The 19,845-nt window shown below is 37.7% G+C and overlaps 1 protein-coding gene across 1 annotated transcript in view; it reads right to left on the reverse strand.

Annotated features, from left to right (window-relative positions):
- Nucleotides 1–19,845, reverse strand: part of KRR1 (KRR1 small subunit processome component homolog) — a 373,841-nt gene that overhangs the window by 95,119 nt on the left and 258,877 nt on the right. Inside the window, exon 3 of the mRNA XM_027071218.2 lies at nt 16,067–16,211. Within this exon, the coding sequence (XP_026927019.1) occupies nt 16,067–16,091 (25 nt within the window). The 5' untranslated portion in view covers nt 16,092–16,211. The remainder of the gene's footprint in view (nt 1–16,066; nt 16,212–19,845) is intronic.

Below are 19,845 nucleotides of genomic sequence, written 5' to 3' on the forward strand. Positions count from 1 at the left end.
CTCTGCTCCCCAGTCAACACCGGAAATGTGGAGATCAATAGCTCCTTGATTTATGTGTTATAATCGAATCATACAGGGAGAGAGTAATCTTCTCTCTCTCAGTTCCAATTTTAAAATTCTGAGGCAAAAGACTAGTCAGTTTTTATCAGTTGTTGTCCAGTCTTAGGTGAATCAACTGTGGTCAACAAGTGGGGTCCAGAAAGGATACTGGGATTTTTGACCCAACTCATCAACAGGGGACAGGAGCCATAGATACGTTGGACAGAATGGCTGCCCTGAATCTACCTACAGCCATCCTGACCGCGAAAGGGAAGTATCTAGAAAAGTGGCGTGTGCTTACAAGAGGCTGACTTACAACATGATGAGATAACCTGTTGATTCAGTCCCTCAAAAAATGGAAAAATCGGCTGATTTGCTTAGAAGCAAACTACAACCATATCTTTCATTTGGGTTCGTTTAAATAATTTGATTTTAAAATATTTGCTATTTGGGTCACATGTAAACACACTGTGGTTGAGTTTAGTTATTACTGGGAGACTCTTGTGGTAAGTTGGGTGAGCGAGGGACACATTTTTGAAAATACAAGAGCCAGTCTTATCCAATCACTGGTTGATGAGGATGGGGAAAGATGTAAGTGGAAGTCTATTAGCGCTGACCCTTCTGCTTTGCTTTTTCCTGCCTGGAAACCTGGTAGGACACATAAGGCGCCTCAGTCACCCCTAAGGATGGCAGAGCAGGAAAAGAAGAGACCATGAGAAACCATGGACTTGCCTTTGTTTGGACTTTCTATTGTAGGACTGATAATAACCTCCTTACATAATTTAAGCTTCTCTGTAGTAGTCTCCTGGCATTCACAGCTGACACAATCAACGGATGTAGTTATCACAATATCAGGAAAGTATAAAATACTATCAGTCTCTACCTTGGTACCTAAAGGTTGCTAATTTCTACTTACAAGTCTTTCTGACCTTTTGGGAGATGTAGAAGGGTGAATAATGGCCCCTCAAAATGTCCACATCCTCTCCCCAGAACCTATAAATGTGATATCTACCTGGTAAAAGAGATTGTACAGGTGTGATTAAGTTAAGGATAGTGAAAAGGGGAGATTATATTGGATTATGAAGGTGCACCCAACGTGACCAGAAGAGTTCTTATGAGGGAGGTAGGAGGAATAGAGTCAGAGAGATGTGTGTATGGAAGCAGAGGTCAGAGAGGAAAGAAGATGCTTGTGTTGGCTTTAAAGATGGAGGAAGAGACCACGGTCAAGAAATGAAGACAACCTCTAAAGACTGGAAAAGGCAAGAAATAGATTCTCCTCTAACACCTTCAGAAAGACAGCCCTGTGGACACATTTTAGACTTCTGACCTAAAGAATTATAAAATAATAAACTTTTATTATACTACTTCGTTTGTGGCAATTTGTTACAGAAGTCGTAGCAAACAGGGACTTTAATTAACAACAGTATAAACACATCAGACTTCTGCAAGAGTTCCCAAGGATTCACTCAGCCTCCTGACACCCCTCAGATCCATTCAGGACACTGCAGGGACAGCATGAGACTGTGTCCTTTCACTAGATTGAAATTTTCCTCTCTGCTCTAATAAGATTGACATTGTAAACCTGAAGGCAAATCTGGCTTCTTTTATCCAGAATTGGTTTTTGAACGCAGTTTCCCAGAGGTTTTTGTGACTAGGTTGTATCTACTGAGTGGAAATTTCACTCATGTGACATTTAATATAGAACTCTCTGGATGCATGATTAATTTTTGCATACCAGATATTACCTCATTATCAGATTTACAGAAAGTAGCAATGTAATTACGAAGCAGCTATTTTTGGCACACTCTTCCAGGTTATTTCTCTGCCAAATCATTATGCCCTGAGAAACAACACGTGGCACTATCGAAAACAAGTGGAGTCTCGTGGGCAATCAGTTCAGATAATTGCATCTTTATTATTGACAGTTCCCTTAGGACTTTCGGGTCTCGAGATCTGCTCTGCTCTGCTCTGGGACTGCAATTCATTAAGGTTTCCATCCTGAGCCAGTTTTAATTAAACTATCCTCCTTTTCTCTTTAGCTCCCCATAGCTCATTTTTCTTCGCAGGTCTTGGTGTAGAAATCCAGCTGTTGAGTTAATCTGAGACCCCTCCTGTCTGCCATTTTGAGGAGTCTCTTCTCAGCTCACAAATTCAGCAGTTTATTTAGCTGAATGAGCATAAAATGTACCTGCTTCCACGAAAAGAAAACACAAAGTAAAGAAGGAGAAGAAGGGAAAATATCATTTAGCATCTCAGTTTGCATCTTTTAGAAAATAAAACAGGTACTTGGAGACATTCATAAGCAGACACCATGTTTGTGGCAATAATACTAGATCATGAATTTAATATCCTGAGTGCAGAGGGACTTTTAGGTCTTTTCATCCTGAAATTAAACTGCCTGGGATTGAATGATATGACATATGCTATATGCTGGACAGATTTCTGGATGATTCATAAATTTTCATCCCTTTTCCCAGAGGATTCTCTTGACTGTCTATAATCATCCTTTATTTTACGCACAAAGAAATAGATTTGTTTGTGGCTTGTGTATTTTCACTGAGAAGCAATACCATGCAATGCATGCCTTGCTAGTTGTTATTAACAGCTTTCAGAGCAGTAACTTTGTGTTAGTAACACAGGTTCTCCTTCATTGTATGTAAGAAAAAGGAGTCCCTTTGTTCATCCAACAATCTAATAAATATTCATCGAATGTCTTCTTTGTGCAAAGCCCAATACAAGGCAATGCATAGAACATAAAATTGTTGAAAATAGGCTTGACTTACAGGCAATTCACTGAGTTAGATTATACATGTTAACTTTCTTCTCAAATTGCTCAGGGACTCCTCATTGCTGCTGTATTTCTCATTACAATATCTTGGAGAGAAGATCTGAGAACAGCGAATCTGAAGGAAAGGTGATTAGTTAAGAGGCATTATTTAGTCATGTGGTACTATGGAGACAAATACGACAATAGAATAAAGAGAAAAATGATGTTATAAGATACAGTTAGAAAGAAAAACTTGAAAGAACTAAATAGCTGATTGTTCATGTAGGTAAATATGTGGGCAAATATAAAAATTTTTTTCCTTTCTTTAAAAAAATTTTTTTAATGTATTTATTTATTTCTGAGACACAGACAGAGCATGAACAGGGGAAGGGCCGAGAGGGAGACACAGAATTTGAAGCAAGCTCCAGGCTCTGAGCTGTCAGGACAGAGCCTGATGCGGGGCTTGAACCACGAACTGTGAAATCATGACCTGAGCCGAAGTCGAACGCTCAACCGACTGCGCCACCCAGGTGCCCCTAATTTCTTTAAAATAGATATGACTGCTTAACCAAAAATTAAAAACACTGTCTTATCAGGCTTAGGAAAAAAATATATAGTCCATATAAAAACTATAGCATAAAGGAAAGAATGGAATAAACTACAAAATTGCTACAAAGTGGTACAATATTTTAAGTATGCTGTGAAATGTTAAGGGTATCTACTTTAATTCCTACAGCAATCAATAAAAATTAATGTGAAGAGGTATAGCTAAAAAGTCAATAAGTAAATTCAAATGGGATTCTAAAAAATTATTCAAATAAGCTAAAGGGAAACAGATGGGACATACAGAGAGCCAAAAATAAAATGGCAGACCCAAATCCAACTATGTCAATAATTACATTAAATGTTAAAAGATCCCACTGAGTAATGAAAAGTTCTTCACCAACCGGTGCTAGAACAGGTGGATATGCATACAGAACATACTGAACTTTATGTCTTATTACATGCCATACACAAATATTAATTTGAGGCACATCATAAATCTACATGTAAAAGCTAAAATTATAAAGCTTTTAGAAAAAGAGGAGAATACAGACGGACCACAGAATGTGTTATCAATTAAATAAAATTGTTAAGTTATACTGCATCAAAAACTTCTGCTTATCAAAAGACACTATTAAGAAATGAACAGGCAACCTATGCATTGAAAGAAGATAATCTGCAAAACTGGTATCTGGGGTATATAAAAAAGATTATCTCAGTAATAAGAAGACATACAACCCAATTTAAAAAATAGACAAAACATTTGGACTGACAATTCATAAAGCAAGACATACAAATTGTCAGTAAATACATGGAAATGATCTCAGCATCATTATTCATCAGAGAAATTTGAATTAAAGCCACAACGAGATTTCTTTATATGACAACCAGAACAGCAAAAATTTTAAAAACTGACAACACCAGGGGTGCCTGGGTGGCTCAGCTGGTTGAGCATCTGACTTCAGTTCAGGTCATGATCTCATGGTTTGAGGCTTCGGGCCCCATGTTGGGCTCTGTGCTGACAGCTCAGAGCCTGGAGTCTGCTTGGGATTCTGTGTCTCCCTCTCTCCCTGCCCCTCCCCAACTCGCGCTTTGTCTCTCTCTCTCTCTCTCTCTCAAAACTAAATAAATGTTAAACATTTTTTTTAAAAAAACTGACAACACCAAATGTTGATGAAAATGTGGAACAACTGGAACCTTCATACATTGCTGGTGGGAATGTAAATAGTATAACCACAGAAAATTTCCTGGCAGTTCTTATAAAATAAACACACACCTACTCTATAACCTAGTGATCCCACTCCTAATATTTACCAAAATAAATGAAAATATAGTTATACAGAAAAACTTGCGTAAGAATGTTCATAATAGCATTATTCATAACATTGCAAAACTGGAAACAACCCATGTGTCCATTAAGAGGAGAACGGATAAACATAATGCATCATATTCATGGGATATTACTCAGCAATAAAAACTACGGATATAAGCAATAATGTGTATACATTTCAAAATTATGCTAAAAGAAAGAAACCTTATGTAAAAAGAGTATATAGTATGTAACTTCATTTATATGAAGTTCTAGAAGAGTTATAATTAATTTGTGGGGGAAAAATCAGGACAGTGTTACTTCTGAAAACTATAAAACACTGATGAAAGAAATTAAAGACAAATATTGTTAGAATGTCTATACCACCCAAAGCAATCTACACATGTAATGCAATCCTAATCAAAATACCAACAGCAGGGTGCCTGGGTGGCTCAGTTGGTTAATCACCTGACTTCGGTGCAGGTCATGATCTCATGGTTTATGGGTTCAAGCTCTGCGTCAGCCTCTGTGCTGACAGCTCAGAGCCTGGAGCCTGCTTTGGATTCTGTGTCTCCCTCTCTCTCTGCCCCTCCCCTACTCACACTCTCTCTCTCGAAAATATATAAAAATTTTTTAAAAATTGTAAGATTGCTAGTATACATGTGTTGCGTACTAATAATTAAAAAAAAATGAACAGCACTTTCCAAAAACTAGAACAAATAATCCCCAAATTTGTATAAAACCACAAAAGACCCCAAATAGCCAAAACAATCTTGAAAAAGATGAACAAAACTTGAGGCATCACAATTCCAGACTTGAAGTTATATTACAAAGCTGTAGTAATAAAAACAGTATGGTACTGGCATAAAAATAGACACATAGATTAATGGAACAGAACAGAAAAACTGGAATAAACCCACAAATATATGGCCAATTAATCTTCCACAAAGGAGGAATGAATATACGATGGGAAAAAGACAATATTTTCAACAAATGCTGTTGGGAAAACTGGATAGCTAAGGAAGATAAAACTGGACCACTTCCTTACACCATATATGAAAATAAGTTCAGAATGTATTAAAGACCTAGATGTGAGACTTGAAACCATAAAAATCCTAGAAGAGAATACAGGCAGTAAGTTCTCTAACATTGGTCATGGCAACATTTTTCTAGGTATGTCTCCTGAGTCAAGGGAAATAAAAGCAAAAATAAACTACTGAGACTACATCAAAATAAAAAGTTTCTGCACAGAAAAGGAAACGATCAACAAGGTAGTCTATGGAATTGAAAGGCAATCTATGGAATGGGGGAAGATATTTGCAAATGACATATCCAAGAAAGGGTTAGAATGCAAAATATATAAAGAACTTATGCAACTCAACACCCCCCCAAAAATAATCCAATTAAATGGGCAAAAGACATACACAGATATTTTCCTAAAGAGGACATCAAGATGGCCAATAGACATATGAAAAGATGCTCAAATCACCATCATTACAGAAATGCAATGAGATATCACCTCACACCTGTCAGAACGGCTAAAATCAAAAACACAAAAATAACAAGTGTTGATGAAGATGTGGAGAAAAAAGAACGCTCGTGCACAGTTGGTGGGAACGCAAACCGGTGCAGCCACTGTGGCAAACAGTTTGGAGGCTCCTCAAAAAGTCAAAAATAGAACTACCCTATGATCCAGTAATTGCACTACTGGGCATTTACCTAAAAAATACAAAAACACTAATTCAAAAGCATTATTATGTTTATTGCAGCATCATTTACAATAGCCAAACTATGGAAGTAGCCCAAATTTCCATCAATAGATGTACTGATAAAGAAGAAGTGGTATAAAATACAATGTAATATTATTCAGCCATAAAAACGCAACCTTTCCATTTGCAACAACAAGGATGGAACTAGAGAGTATAATGCTAAGTGAAATCAGTCAGTCAGAGAGACAAGTAACATATGATTTCACCTATATGAAATTTAAGAAACAAAACAGATGCTCGAAGAGGAGAGAGAGAGAAAGAGCGAGCGCGAGAGAGAAACCAAGGAGCAGACTCTTAAGTATAGAGAACTGATAGTTACCAGAGAGGAGGTAGGTGGGGGGGGGGGGGGGGAGGAATGGATGAAATAGGGGATGTGGATTAAAAGTACACTCAGTACACTGAGTAACGTATAGGATTGTTGAATCAGCATATTGTACACCTAAAACTAGTATAACACTGTATGTTAACTCTACTGGAATTAAAATAAAAAAACTTAACAAAAAAAGAAAAACAAGATTAGATGATTTGCTCTACTGGATATCAAGACTTATTATAAAGCTCCACTAGTTAAGGGGGAAAAAATGGACAAATATACCAACAAAACAGAAAAGAAAAAGACCCTTGCATGTATGGACTCAATGTTCAACAAAGTAGGCAATAAAAACAGTAGGAAAGTTCATTATGTTGAATAAACGATTCTGGGTAAATTAATTAGACATCCACTTGGAAACAAAATGGAATTCTAACTCTTTACTTTCCACCATACATAAAATCAGTTCCAAGTAGACTGTAGATCTAAATATGACAGACTAAACAATAAAATTTCTGGAGGACAACATGCTCATGATCTAGGCTATATAGTGGGAAAAAAAACACTAACCAGTAGGAAGAAATGAAAAATTTGGATTAAAATTAATAACTTCATCAAAAGACTTTAAGAATATGAAAATAGGGGAAGATATTTGGAAAATACACAATTAATAAAGGGGGTGTATTTAGATTATGATGAACTCATAGATCAAGAAGAAGAGAATAGGCAACAAAATAGAAAAGTGAGCAACAGACTTAAGCAGGTTTTCACTAAATAAGGTATTCAAGTGACCATAAACACATGATGACCTCATCAGTCATTGGGAAAATTCATTCAGTTTCATAGTGTGGCACCACTACAAACTCATCAAAATGGTAACATTTAAAAGGTTGACAACACCAGGTGTTCACAAGGACACAGAACAATGGGAACACTCACACACTGCCCGTGAGACTGTAAATTGGCAAAACCATTTTGGAAGACTATTTGTCATTATCTACTAAAGTTGAAAATGTGCAAAACCAATGACTCAGTGCTTCCACTTTTAGATATATACCCAATATAAATACATGCTCATGTATAGCTAGAGATGTATACCAGAATGTTCACAGCAGCATTATTTGTGATAGGAAAAAAATTAGAAACATCTCAAATGTTCACCTATGGTATAGGGGTACAATATGTGATACATTCATGCAGTGAAATAGTATATGGCAATAAAAGGGAAGTAGCTACAGCTGTATGCAACAATAACTTGAATGTCATAAATATAATGTTGAGCAAAAGAAGCTGTGCACAAAAGAGTGCATACTGTAGACTTTCAAAACAGGCCATTTCTGAAGGCAGCTTGTATCCAATGACTGGTCCATGCTGGACACCAAAGGACGCAACTCCATAGCTCCCCGCTGAATAAAATGAGGCCTCGGCTGTGACTGCCACCCGGCTTCTCCTTCTGCCCCAGTGTTTCTCAAATTCAGCAAGATTGACATTTTGAGGGGGACAATTCTTTGTTGGATGGGCGACTTTGTGCATTAGAGGGTATTTAACAGTATCCTTGGCTTCTACCCACTAGATGCCAATATATTTCCCCATGATGCTAAATATATCTCGGGGCATTAAATCTGCCCCAGTTGAGACCCATGGTGCAATCCTGTCTCCTTCAACCTCCACGGATGTTGATCCTGAGAACATTCCCCAAGAAACTTCCTGCATGCAAATCATTCAATCTGGGGCACACCCCGATGAGTTCTGTTCATTTAATAAACCATTTACACATATGTTTATTGGTAAATTGTACCTGTGCTATGTAATTATATATTATACATTATAGAATATAATTATAAAACAAAAACAACTGAAGAGGAGATAAAATAAATGTAATTAATAGTTCTAGCGTTTTCCCTGCTCCCCAAAAGAATGTTCATTGGTACCTCCTAGAAAGCCTGAACCATACAGTGGAGACCAATGCCCTGGGAGGGGGAGGGAACAGCAAAAGGAATGTACGTAGAGGATTAGTCTTAGTAATAACTCTCTGAGGCAGGGAAGAAAAGGAGAGAAGAGTTAGAACAAAAACTTAGGGGGGCAGCAACAGATATATGAAAAGGTACTCAACATCACTCATCATCAGGGAAATTCAAATCAAAACAAAATGAGATAGCACCTCATGCCTGTTAGAATGGTTATTAGAATGATGTGGAGAAAAGGAACATTTGTGCACTCTTGGCAAAAATATTTACATTGGTATAGTTACTATAAAAAACACAGACGATGGGGTGCCTGGGTGGCTCAGTCAGTTGAGTGTCTGACTTCAGCTCAGGTCATGATCTCATGGTTCATGAGTTTGAGCCCCGCATTGGGCTCTGTGCTGACAGCACGAAGCCTGCTTGGGATTTTCTCTCTTCTCTCTCTGGCCCTCCCCAGCTCGTTCTCTCTCTCTCTCTCTCTCTCTCTCTCTCTCTCTCTCTCTCAAAAGAAATAAATTAAAAAAGAATAAAACTAGCATATGATTTAGCAATTTCACTTCTGGGAATTTATCTGTAGAAAACACAAACTCTAACTTAGAAAGATATATGCACTCCCATGTTCATTGCAGCATTATATACCATAGCCAAGGTATGGAAACGACCTGAGTCCATCAATGTATGGATAATGAAAATGTGGGGTGTGTGTGTGTGTGTGTGTGTGTGTGTGTGTGTGTTGTCTGTGTATACAACAGAATATTACTCAGCCATTAAAAGGAAGGAAATCTTGCCATTTGCAACAACATGAATGGGCCTTGAGGGCATTATGCTAAGTGAAATAAGTCACAGAGAGTAAGACAAATTCCATATGCTCACTCTTATGTGTGGAACCAAAAAACAAAACAAAAAAACTGAGCTCACAGATACAGAAAACAGATTAGTGGTTACTGCCAGAGGTGGGATGGGAGTGGGCAAAAAGAGTAAAGGAAGTCAAAAGGTACCAACTTCCAGTTATAAAATAAATGAAGTCATGAGGATGTAATGTACAGCATGGAAACTATAGTTAATAATACTATATTGCATATTTGAAGGCTGCTAAGAGAGTAAGTCTTAGAAGTTCTCATCACGAGAAAAAGAAATTTGTAGCTGTGTGGTGAAGGATGTTAACTTGTCTTATTATGATGTTCATTTTGCAATATATACAAATATCAAATAATTATGTTATATGCATGAAACAAATATAAAGTTATATGTCAATTATAATTCAGTTAAAAATTAAAAACTTTGGGGAATGATATGGTGATGGGTAGCAAGATAGGAAAAGCAGTCATTTTAGCAAGTATGTAAAAGGGACATGTGGCTAAACATGTCTGATTATGTCTACGAGCTACCCACCAAAATTCCTATGAAGAAAATGCAATGAAAGTTTAAAAGCTGGCTAGAGCAGTAAAAGTAAAGATCAAATCATTAATCAAAGGTCAGAGGGAATTTCTTTTAATGGTATCATTGTTGGATCAAAAGGTAAGTTCTTGACTTTCATAACATATTCTCTTACTTCTAAACTGAAATTAGTTCTTCACCTATTTTAAGTGTATATTAATATACCTCATGCTATTAGGAATAAAGAGACATTATTAGAAATTCCTGCAGAAACCCACAAATAATGTAGTGAGAAATTTCATCCCATTTTCAATCCATTTTAGGTAGAGTAGTAAAAACAAATGGCATAGAGGTTTCGAAAAATACAAGTACTAACGTTGAACATAGCTTCTTTTTCCTCTGCATTTTCATTTAAGGACCAAGTTTCTTTTTTTTTTTTTTTTTAGTTTTTTATTTTTAATTTTTTTTTTAACGTTTATTTATTTTTGAGACAGAGAGAGACAGAGCATGAAAGGGGGAGGATCAGAGAGAGAGGGAGACACAGAATCTGAAGCAGGCTCCAGGTTCCGAGCTGTCAGCACAGAGCCTGACGCGGGGCTCGAACTCACGGACTGTGAGATCATGACCTGAGCCGAAGTTGGACGCTTAACCGGCTGAGCCACCCAGACGCCCCAAGGCCCAAGTTTCTAACCTCTCCTAGAGCTTTTCCTGAGAGAGCTCCAGAGTGATGATCCACAAGTTCTCAAGACCAGGTCCCTCAAAGATGACATTCTGGGCTGAATTTTACCCTTGCCCCCAAATTCATATGTTGAAGACCAAACCCCAGTACCTCAGAAGTGACTGTATTTAAAGGCAGAGCCTTTAAAGAGGTAATTAAATTAAAATGAGGCCATTAGAGTGGGCCCTAACCCAATCTCACTGGTGTCCTTATAAGAAGAAGATATTAGGACACAAAGAGACACGGGGGGGGGGGGGGGGTGCACGCACAAAGAATGGATGACCGTGTAAAGAGGCAGTAAGAGGGCGGCCACCTGCAGGTTGAGGAGAGAGGCCTCAGAAGAAACTGAACCTACTGATTTTGGACTTCCAGCACCCAGAACTGGGATCAATGTTTCTGTTGTCGAAGCCACCCAGTAAACAGTCTGTGGTATTCTGTTCCGGCAGTCCTAGTAAACTGACACAGAGTGGGAGCTGCCTGCTTCCGTGTTCTTTTTTTTCAGTGTAATTAACATACAGTGTTATATTAGTTTCAGGTGTACAATATAGCGATTCAACTATTTTTTTAAGTTTATTTATTTTGACAGAGAGAGAGAGAGAGAGAGCACAAACAAGCAAGGGAGAGGCAGAGACAGACAGGATCCCAAGCAGGCTCCACACTGTCAGCGCAGAGCCCGAACTCACGAACCGTGAGATATGACCTGAGCCGAAATCAAGAGTCCATTGCTTAACTGACCGAGCCACCCAGGCTCCCCACAATTCAACAGTTCTATACATTACTCAGCACTGCTCAAGCTGCCTCAGCGCTCTTGATCAATGCATCCCTCAAATTCCACAGCAGATTTGGAAAATTTACAATACAAAAACAAACAAGCAAAAAAAAAAAAAAAACAACAAAAAGAAAAACTTAAGGGTAACTTGATTTGAACTTTTTTTTTTTAAGATACGCCAAAGTGGGGTAGGGGGAACAGGTTGATAAGCTTAACCACCTGAAACAAAACAGTCACCAAAAAACTAGTATTTATTGTATCATAAAATTTATTGTATTGTATATTGTAAATTTATTGTAAAAAATTGTAAGAAAAACTAAAAAATAAATAAATAAAACAGGAAAATTATTTAATCTCCAAAGAAATCTTAAAAATCAACTTTATGCCAGTAAAATGTAAACCTTAGATAAAAGTGATATATTCCTAGAAATATATAACTTACCAAAGCTAACTCTAAGAAGTATCTTGTATGTATCATAACCATTAAACAAATTGAATCAACATTGTAAAATCTACCTACAAAGAATAAATCAGCTGAAACAGATTTACAGGTGAATTCCTACCAAATATTCTGAAACCAGATCCTTCTAATCTTATAAAAATTCTTCAAGAAAATTAAAAAAGAGGAAACATCCTCCAACTCAAATTAGTAAGAAAAAGCCAAAGAACATGAGAGGTCAAGTTACAGAAGAAATGCAAAGAACAAATAAACTATCTTAAAAGATCCATTTGCACTAGTAAGCTAAAATTCAAATTAAAACCATAATTAGATGGAATTTTTGCTTCTCAAATTTAAAGTTATTTTGTGGGTGTAGCATGCTGAAGAGGAGAAAGAGAACAAACTGTTACAACTTACATGGAAAGCAACCAGAGAAATGTGTCAATACGTATTAAAAGCCTTTTTAAAAAAGAGGGGTTCTTTAAATACAGGGATTCTACTTATAGGAATGTATTTTCAGCAAATCACCAGAGAGTGAGCAAATAGGTATGTTTATTATAATAGGATTTAAAAAGAGGAAAAATTGATTAAAATTATATTCATATATGAGAGAATGATTAAATGTATTCTAGTAATCCATTCAGAAGGGTGGTTTACACCATATAAATATTACATTTTCAAAGGATATTTAGTGAACTAGGAAAAAATATAATGATACAATAACAGATAAACCCAGCAGAACACGAAGCTGGAGATCAAACATAATCCCAAATTTGTATGAAAAATACTCAAGAGAAAGACATGAATGACATCAAAACATTAACAGAGGTTATTTTTATGTTCAAAGAACATAGGATATTTTTAAAATTCCTCTGTGGCTCCCAAGTTTTCTGCAAGTACATCTCACTTTCACGATCAGAAGAAAAGCAAATATTTTTTAAGGTGTCAGGTGCACTTACCTACAGGGTGAAAGGTTCTAATTAGAATAGGGGTGGGGCAGAAATAATGGAAAAAGTTGGACTTAACTACTGAGAGAACACTGAGGGAGATTAAACAAGAATCTATAGGAAGCACAAAATATTTGTAGGTAGATATACATAGATTTTAATCTTGGTTCAGCCATTCATTAGATGTGACATCCTTTGGAGCTGCCTTCTCTATAGGCTTATTCGCAGGGCTCTTACCTTAAATAGATAAAACGCTTAGCACAATATCTAATAGAGAGTAGGTTTTCCATAAAACTTATATCCTGCCCCTAATACCTGAAAATTATCTTTCAATCTCTTAGTTTTGATCTCTTGCCTAAGATCAAGTTGATGTTACCCATATTTCCACTGTGGCCAATTAAAACCTAGTTCCATAAGGCCCTCTCCTTGGAAGGCAAATTTAAAATGACATTCGGGGGGCGCCTGGGTGGCTCAGTCGGTTAAGCGGCCGACTTCGGCTCAGGTCACGATCTCACACTCCGTGAGTTCGAGCCCCGCGTCGGGCTCTGTGCGGACTGCTCAGAGCCTGGAGCCTGTTTCAGATTCTGTGTCTCCCTCTCTCTCTGACCCTCCCCCGTTCATGCTCTGTCTCTCTGTCTCAAAAGTAAATAAACGTTAAAAAAAATAATAAAAAAAAAATAATAAATAAAATGACATTCGGCACAGCTAAATACAAAAATACGTCTCCTTCCGGCATAATTAGCTGAGAGGAAATAATTCATTCAAAGAGGACTAAAAACTATATCAGCTGAATTGACAATTATTTGATCTTACTAATCATTTCACTTAAAAGTCAAACCATTTATACATGGAGACAATGTGAGTCAATTTACTAATTAGATAACATCCTAATTATCCATCTTGTTGTCCATCAGTAATTTTTAATAGCACCAAAAGATCCCCTATTGTTGTGAAAGGCAAAATAAGAAACTTTTTTGCTGAATTATTTCATAAACTGTTCTTTCACGTTCTTATTTTATTTAAGATTAGGAATAGTTTCACAGAAGTATTAATAGAATCAATAAACAGTGATAAGTAATCAGTATTTGCTGTCGATAATTTTTTGTATTGGTTTTATGGAGTTAATTATAAAGAACTTGAGCAAACACCAGGCACTATGTTTCTAAAATATCTGGCTTGTTTAACTATACACAAAACAGTATTACACATTTACACATAAGTATTTTAGATTAAGACCACTGTTTGGAGAATGACTTTGACCAGCCTATGTTTCTACAATTTTAAGCAAACATGCTTTGTCATGAAACCTTGAATTAACTGAGAAAACATCTCAGTGTGAGGAAAATGAATTTTGGTTTTGGGGGCATTATGTTCTGATTCTCTCTATCACAAAGCCAAAGAATTGAGCAGCGATGTTTGCCTGACTGTTCTTTTCAGCTGAATGGAATGGAAAATTACACAAAAATTAAACAAAGAAACTGCCTGGACTTTCTCAGTTGCTTGGAAGTGGAAGTGTTTATTCAAGCATTTACATGGTGGCCCTGGTTCACGGTCCCTTGATTAACATAAACTTTCCAGAGGTGTAAGAGAAGCAGCTGGCGGCATACGCTTTCTTCACTCTGTCCCCGCTAACCTCTTCCATCTGGCCCAGGCTCTTGGAACAGGCACCCAACAGATCTTGTGGCTTCCACTTTTGTCTTTTCATGATCCGTTCTCCACACACCATCAGAACCATCTTTTTAGAATATGAATTAATTTCTCTCACTTTCTTACTTAAAATCTTTAGAACAAAATCAGAACCCCTAACTGTGGCCTACAAGGCCCTACAAGCTCTAGCCTCTGTCTGCGTTCATCTTCACTCCTCCCCACTTGTTCGCCAGGCTCCACCTGTATTTTCTTTTTTAATGTTGCTCGAACACATCCCATTCATTCCCACCTCAGGACCCCTGCTCCTGCTAGTACCTCTGCCTGGAATATATTGCCCTGAGACTTACCCATTACTGTTTTGTTGTGTTGTTGTTGTTTTTCATTCTGCTCTCAGGTCAAATACCACCTCGCCAGAGAGATGTTCTAAAGCCTCCCAATCCAAGGTGCAATAGCCTTGCTGCCCAGTTATTCTCCCCCAGGCCTGTGATTTTTTTTTTCTCCGTAACACTTGTTGCTCGCTGACATTATTTTGCTCGTTTTCTTGTTTATGGTCTTTCTGCACCTAACTAAAATTTCTTCATAAAGGCAAGTACCTTGTTGATCATATTCATTGCTGTTATCCTTAACATCTAAGATAGTGATGAGCACACATTCCTTAGTCCATATATACTTGTGACGTGAACAACGTCTGTGCAACACATCAATTGGGATTTTGTTTTTTTTAATTTGCAACAGAAACTGACTCTAGCCAATTTAGGCAGAAAGGCATTTACTGGAAGGATATCTCATGGCTCACAAAATAGCAAGGATAGCTGGAGAAATAGGCTTAGAAACTAGGCAGGAACCACGGCTAGAGGGTTCCTCTAATGGGTTTCGAGGGTTCCTCGAAAATGACACCGAGAAGTGACCAGAACGATGCCATCCTCGGCCCTGCTGGTCAAGGCCACTGGACACTCTACCAAAGTTGTCCTCCCCATCGCTGCTCCTGGATGCTGGTCGCTGCTGCTTCTCACCCTCAGACTGAACCCTCCAGCCTGTGCTTCTTTATTTCCTCTTTTCCATGCTTAATTTCCTTTAGCAACAATCTCAGCCACCTGTCTACAATCATAGTTGAGGGTAAACTATGAAAAAAATAGCCTTTGAAACTTTAAGGTGGGTCTTATCACCATCAAATAAAAAAAATGTGAGAAGCAAATCATTAGTTTTTATATTTTACAATTAACCATGGCCTGGAAATACACTGATCTTGCTATACCCAAAGGAGGTCTTGCAATTTATTCAATAATCATATATCGAATGTCTTATATTTCCTCTTTTGATAAACAGTTACGGAGTCAGGGAATGGTTATAGAAAGGTGACTGCAATCTCAAGACTGGTTATAATTAACCCCATAAAAATAGAGTGCTGCAAACCCTAATGGTCTCAGGTATCTATAGTTAGCTTTCAAACATTGATGTAAGGACATACCTCCACTGTTAGGCCAAGGGTTCATAACCACATGATCTCCCTTTGTGAGAACTCATTCACAGCTGAGAAGAAGATTTGGGATCTAGATCCAGATGTTGCATACCTTCATTGGGTGATTATGGGCAGGTCTCTATGCCTTGGTTTCCTTACCTATAAAATGAGAATATTAATAAAACTATAATAGTCTTCTATCACTGCCACACATGATCATACCTCAAAGAATAGAAGGTATGCAAAATACATGTAAAATATCAGTATTATACATAACAAGACTCTATTGCAATTGAGGGCCATATCTATCTTAATCACAAGAGCTATCATTTATTTATCTTTGACTATGTGTTCCAAACATGCACGGCCCCTCATTCTCTCATTCTGTCTTCCCCTGTCAACCTGAGCACAAGCATCTCTTCTAGGTCTCTACAAGGTCTGCTGGATCCTCTCAAGGACTCTCTCCTTTCTTAGCCTCATGCTTCCAAAGGTGAGATTTCAGCTAAACTAGCACACTCTTGGTCTCCCTCCCTAGAAGAAGAGGGATTTATTTGATTGGTGAGTTTTGGGTAAGAAGTGACCCTCTTCAAGACTGTTAAGCACTAGTAAGTCATTTTTGCCCTATATATTATGTTGGTCATTTCGTCCTATATTTGACAATATCTTTGCAGGAAATGAAATTCTCATTATAATGTTTATTATCTATATGCATGATTTCATTTATTGTAAAATCTTAGATCTTGGAGATTTGATTTGTTCATGTTATGCCTGGCTACATAACCTATGGAATATTTTATGTACATTAATTCTAGGTGAATTTACCCTTAGAATATTTTAGCAGCCCTACCTTTATTCATAATCAAAGAAATAAAGACTTTCCACTTGTGAGCACTTTAAAATGTGCATTCATTTTAACTTGCTAACATGATAAAACATGGGAAATGTGATATATAAAGAATAAAACACAAGTCATGGTGCTTACAACACAAGAGAAGCACAGTGGGCAGATTTTTTGTAAAGGCTCAGCTCAACAGGGAATTGAAAAAAGAAAACACAATGTCTCTGCCCTGCTCAGGGAAGCCTCGCCTTTGTATGCTATTTCCTGGCAGATGAAAAGGCAAAGAGCAGCTCCAGCCTGCATCGCTTCCCTGGGATTTGAAAGAACAAAAGAAAAGCAAACACTCCTCTGCTTCCAAGAACGACACTTAGGCAAGAATAGTCTGTCTTTTCTTTTTGTTTCTTCTTTCTTCCTTTATTATTAAACAAAAAAAAAAAAAAGATTAGTGATGAAGTAGGAAATCCTTTTTAAAATTATTTTTGTTTTGGGGTCAGAGTTTAGCATTTTTGGGAAAATTACAGCAGAGCTCGTTTTGTTTCCCTCCTTTGAAGTGTCTAATGCAACATTTAATTGTTAATGCCCAGGCAGCTTTTGATTCTTTCAGGGTGCATTGGAAATTTCAGATCTCCAATTTCTTCAAGTTATCTATATTATTAACTGAGTGTCCTTGGTCAACACTGATTGCAAATGACTTCCTTATGTGACCTGAAACGTCTCAAAGCCTTATTCCTAGGACTTCAACTCATCTTATATGTCCACCCCAATGATGGACATTGTGCCATGACAGTGAGCTGCTGCTAGGACAGACTCAAAGCTTAATAAGAGTATTAGGGTGCCATGGTTCTGACCTCAGTTACTGTCAGGGCTCTTGGACCCATCAGGGTTAAGTGATTTGAGACACGTCAATGGATGGCTAAAATTATGCCAAAGTGCTCGGTCCCAATCCACAGTGAGACAGCCGCTTCCATTTCCACTTCTGTCTCATGAACCTAACTCTAAATAGCAGGACATGTGCAGGAGCCACATTCTTGTTCAATCCAAAAGACGCAACCAACAAAATTGTATCTGGCTACTGCATTTAGTACCCTCATCCTCTGAATGCTGGCATGTTGAGACAGGTCCTGCTCTGTGAAAGCCTTTATTTATGTTTCTTCTGACAGTGGGAATCAGACATCGAGATGAATCATCTAAAGAGAGCAGAATCTTCTTTGGAAGTTTTGTTAATTACGTCCACAAATGCTTTTGATTTAAGAGAGACTGCACAGCCTGAATTGGATGCTCTTGACCCCTCATGTCCTTATCATTCTATTCTTATGGGTTTGCTCCTAACCCTCTGGTTATTCCCTTTTTGTATCTTTCTGGGCTCTTTTTCTTCTTTCCTTTATTGTGGGTACTGCCTAGGCTTCCATCCTTGACTCTCAGCCTTTCACATGCTATACTATGATTCACAAACCAAACTGCTTACAGGGATCTGAAGGTAGCATAAATAACTGAAGCAGGCTGTATGTGAGAAAAATAATGTGGTTCTCTTACTCTCTGATACAGTAAAGAGCTACCTTTTCTTTTATAAGGAAATATCAACAACAGAAAGAACACAAGCACAACCTTAAACGGCAGCTGATATTCAGTGTCAGGGAGAATAACATGTAGAAATGCTTCAGTGTGAGGGGTACTAGGAGACGGCTGCTTCTCAGCTACAGTAAATGTCTGGTAACAGGTAATATTACCCATTAATATTACCAAAAAATTTTCACTTGTCAAAAGAGTTTGGACATCCAGATTCTTTTATTTAAACTTTCATATGAAATCTCCGATATTTAAAATTTTACTCAAGCATTGCATGTGTGTATGCCAGAAATGAGTATGCCGGCCAAAGAGAACACATCTCCATGCCAAATACGGTCAGTGGGTAGCCAGTTGGCATCTCCTTCTCTACAGATTACTAAAGGCAGTGGTTTCCAAACTGCAGAGCACAACCTATTATTGGATCATGGAATCAAGCCTAGTGGATCGCAAGTAGCATTTTTAAGTGAAATAGAACTGCATAGAAGAAAACAATTAAAAATGATAAAATAGGCGTGTCTGGGTGGCTCAGTCAATTAAGCATCAGACTCTTGATTTCTGCTTATGTCAGGATCTCACAGTTCATGAGATCAAGCTCCATGTTGGGCTTTGCACTGACAGTGTGGAGCTTGCTTGGGTCTCTCTCTCTCTCTCTTTCTCTCTCTCTCTCCCCCCCCGCCCCTCCCCCACTTGTGTGTGCACGTGCACCCACACTCTCTCTCAATTAAACTTTAAAAAACGATAAATTATATCACATTTAATAAGGAAAAGCATTATTACAGGAAACATACATACACATGCATCTGTGTGTGCGTGCGTGCGTGTGTGTATGTGTGTGTGTGTGTGTGTGGTGGGTCACTATTAAAAAATCTTTTTATGACTGTGGTCAAAAGGTTTGAAGGTCACTGCCCAGGTGATGTTATTGCACTTCACCTTCAGTTGTAACTTAAATGCTTAAATGATTGTGAAATGGGCATCTGTATGTTAGATTTTTCTCTTGAACTTCACCCACTTATTTTTAACTATCCACTGGGTATTGTCACTTGAATAATCCACAGGTCCCACAAATGCAGTATAATAGAATGATTAAAATAATGGGCTTCATAGTGACATGGATTTCATTTCAAATCTTAGGATTTCTTAGCCTGTTTTCTCATCTTTGAAATCAGGATAGTTGAGGGTGGGTGAGCCTGGGTGGCTCAGTCTGTTAAGTGACCGACTTTTGATTTCGGCTCAGATCATGATCTCATGGTTTATGTGATCGAGCCCCATGTCAGGCTCTATGCTGACAGTGCAGGGGTTCTCTCTCTTTCTCTCTCTGTCTCTCTCTGTCCCTCCCCTGCTCACACTCTCTCTTTCTATGGAAACAAATAAATAATCATTAAAC

This window comes from Acinonyx jubatus, chromosome B4, assembly GCF_027475565.1.
Source record: "Acinonyx jubatus isolate Ajub_Pintada_27869175 chromosome B4, VMU_Ajub_asm_v1.0, whole genome shotgun sequence".
NCBI lineage: Eukaryota > Metazoa > Chordata > Mammalia > Carnivora > Felidae > Acinonyx > Acinonyx jubatus.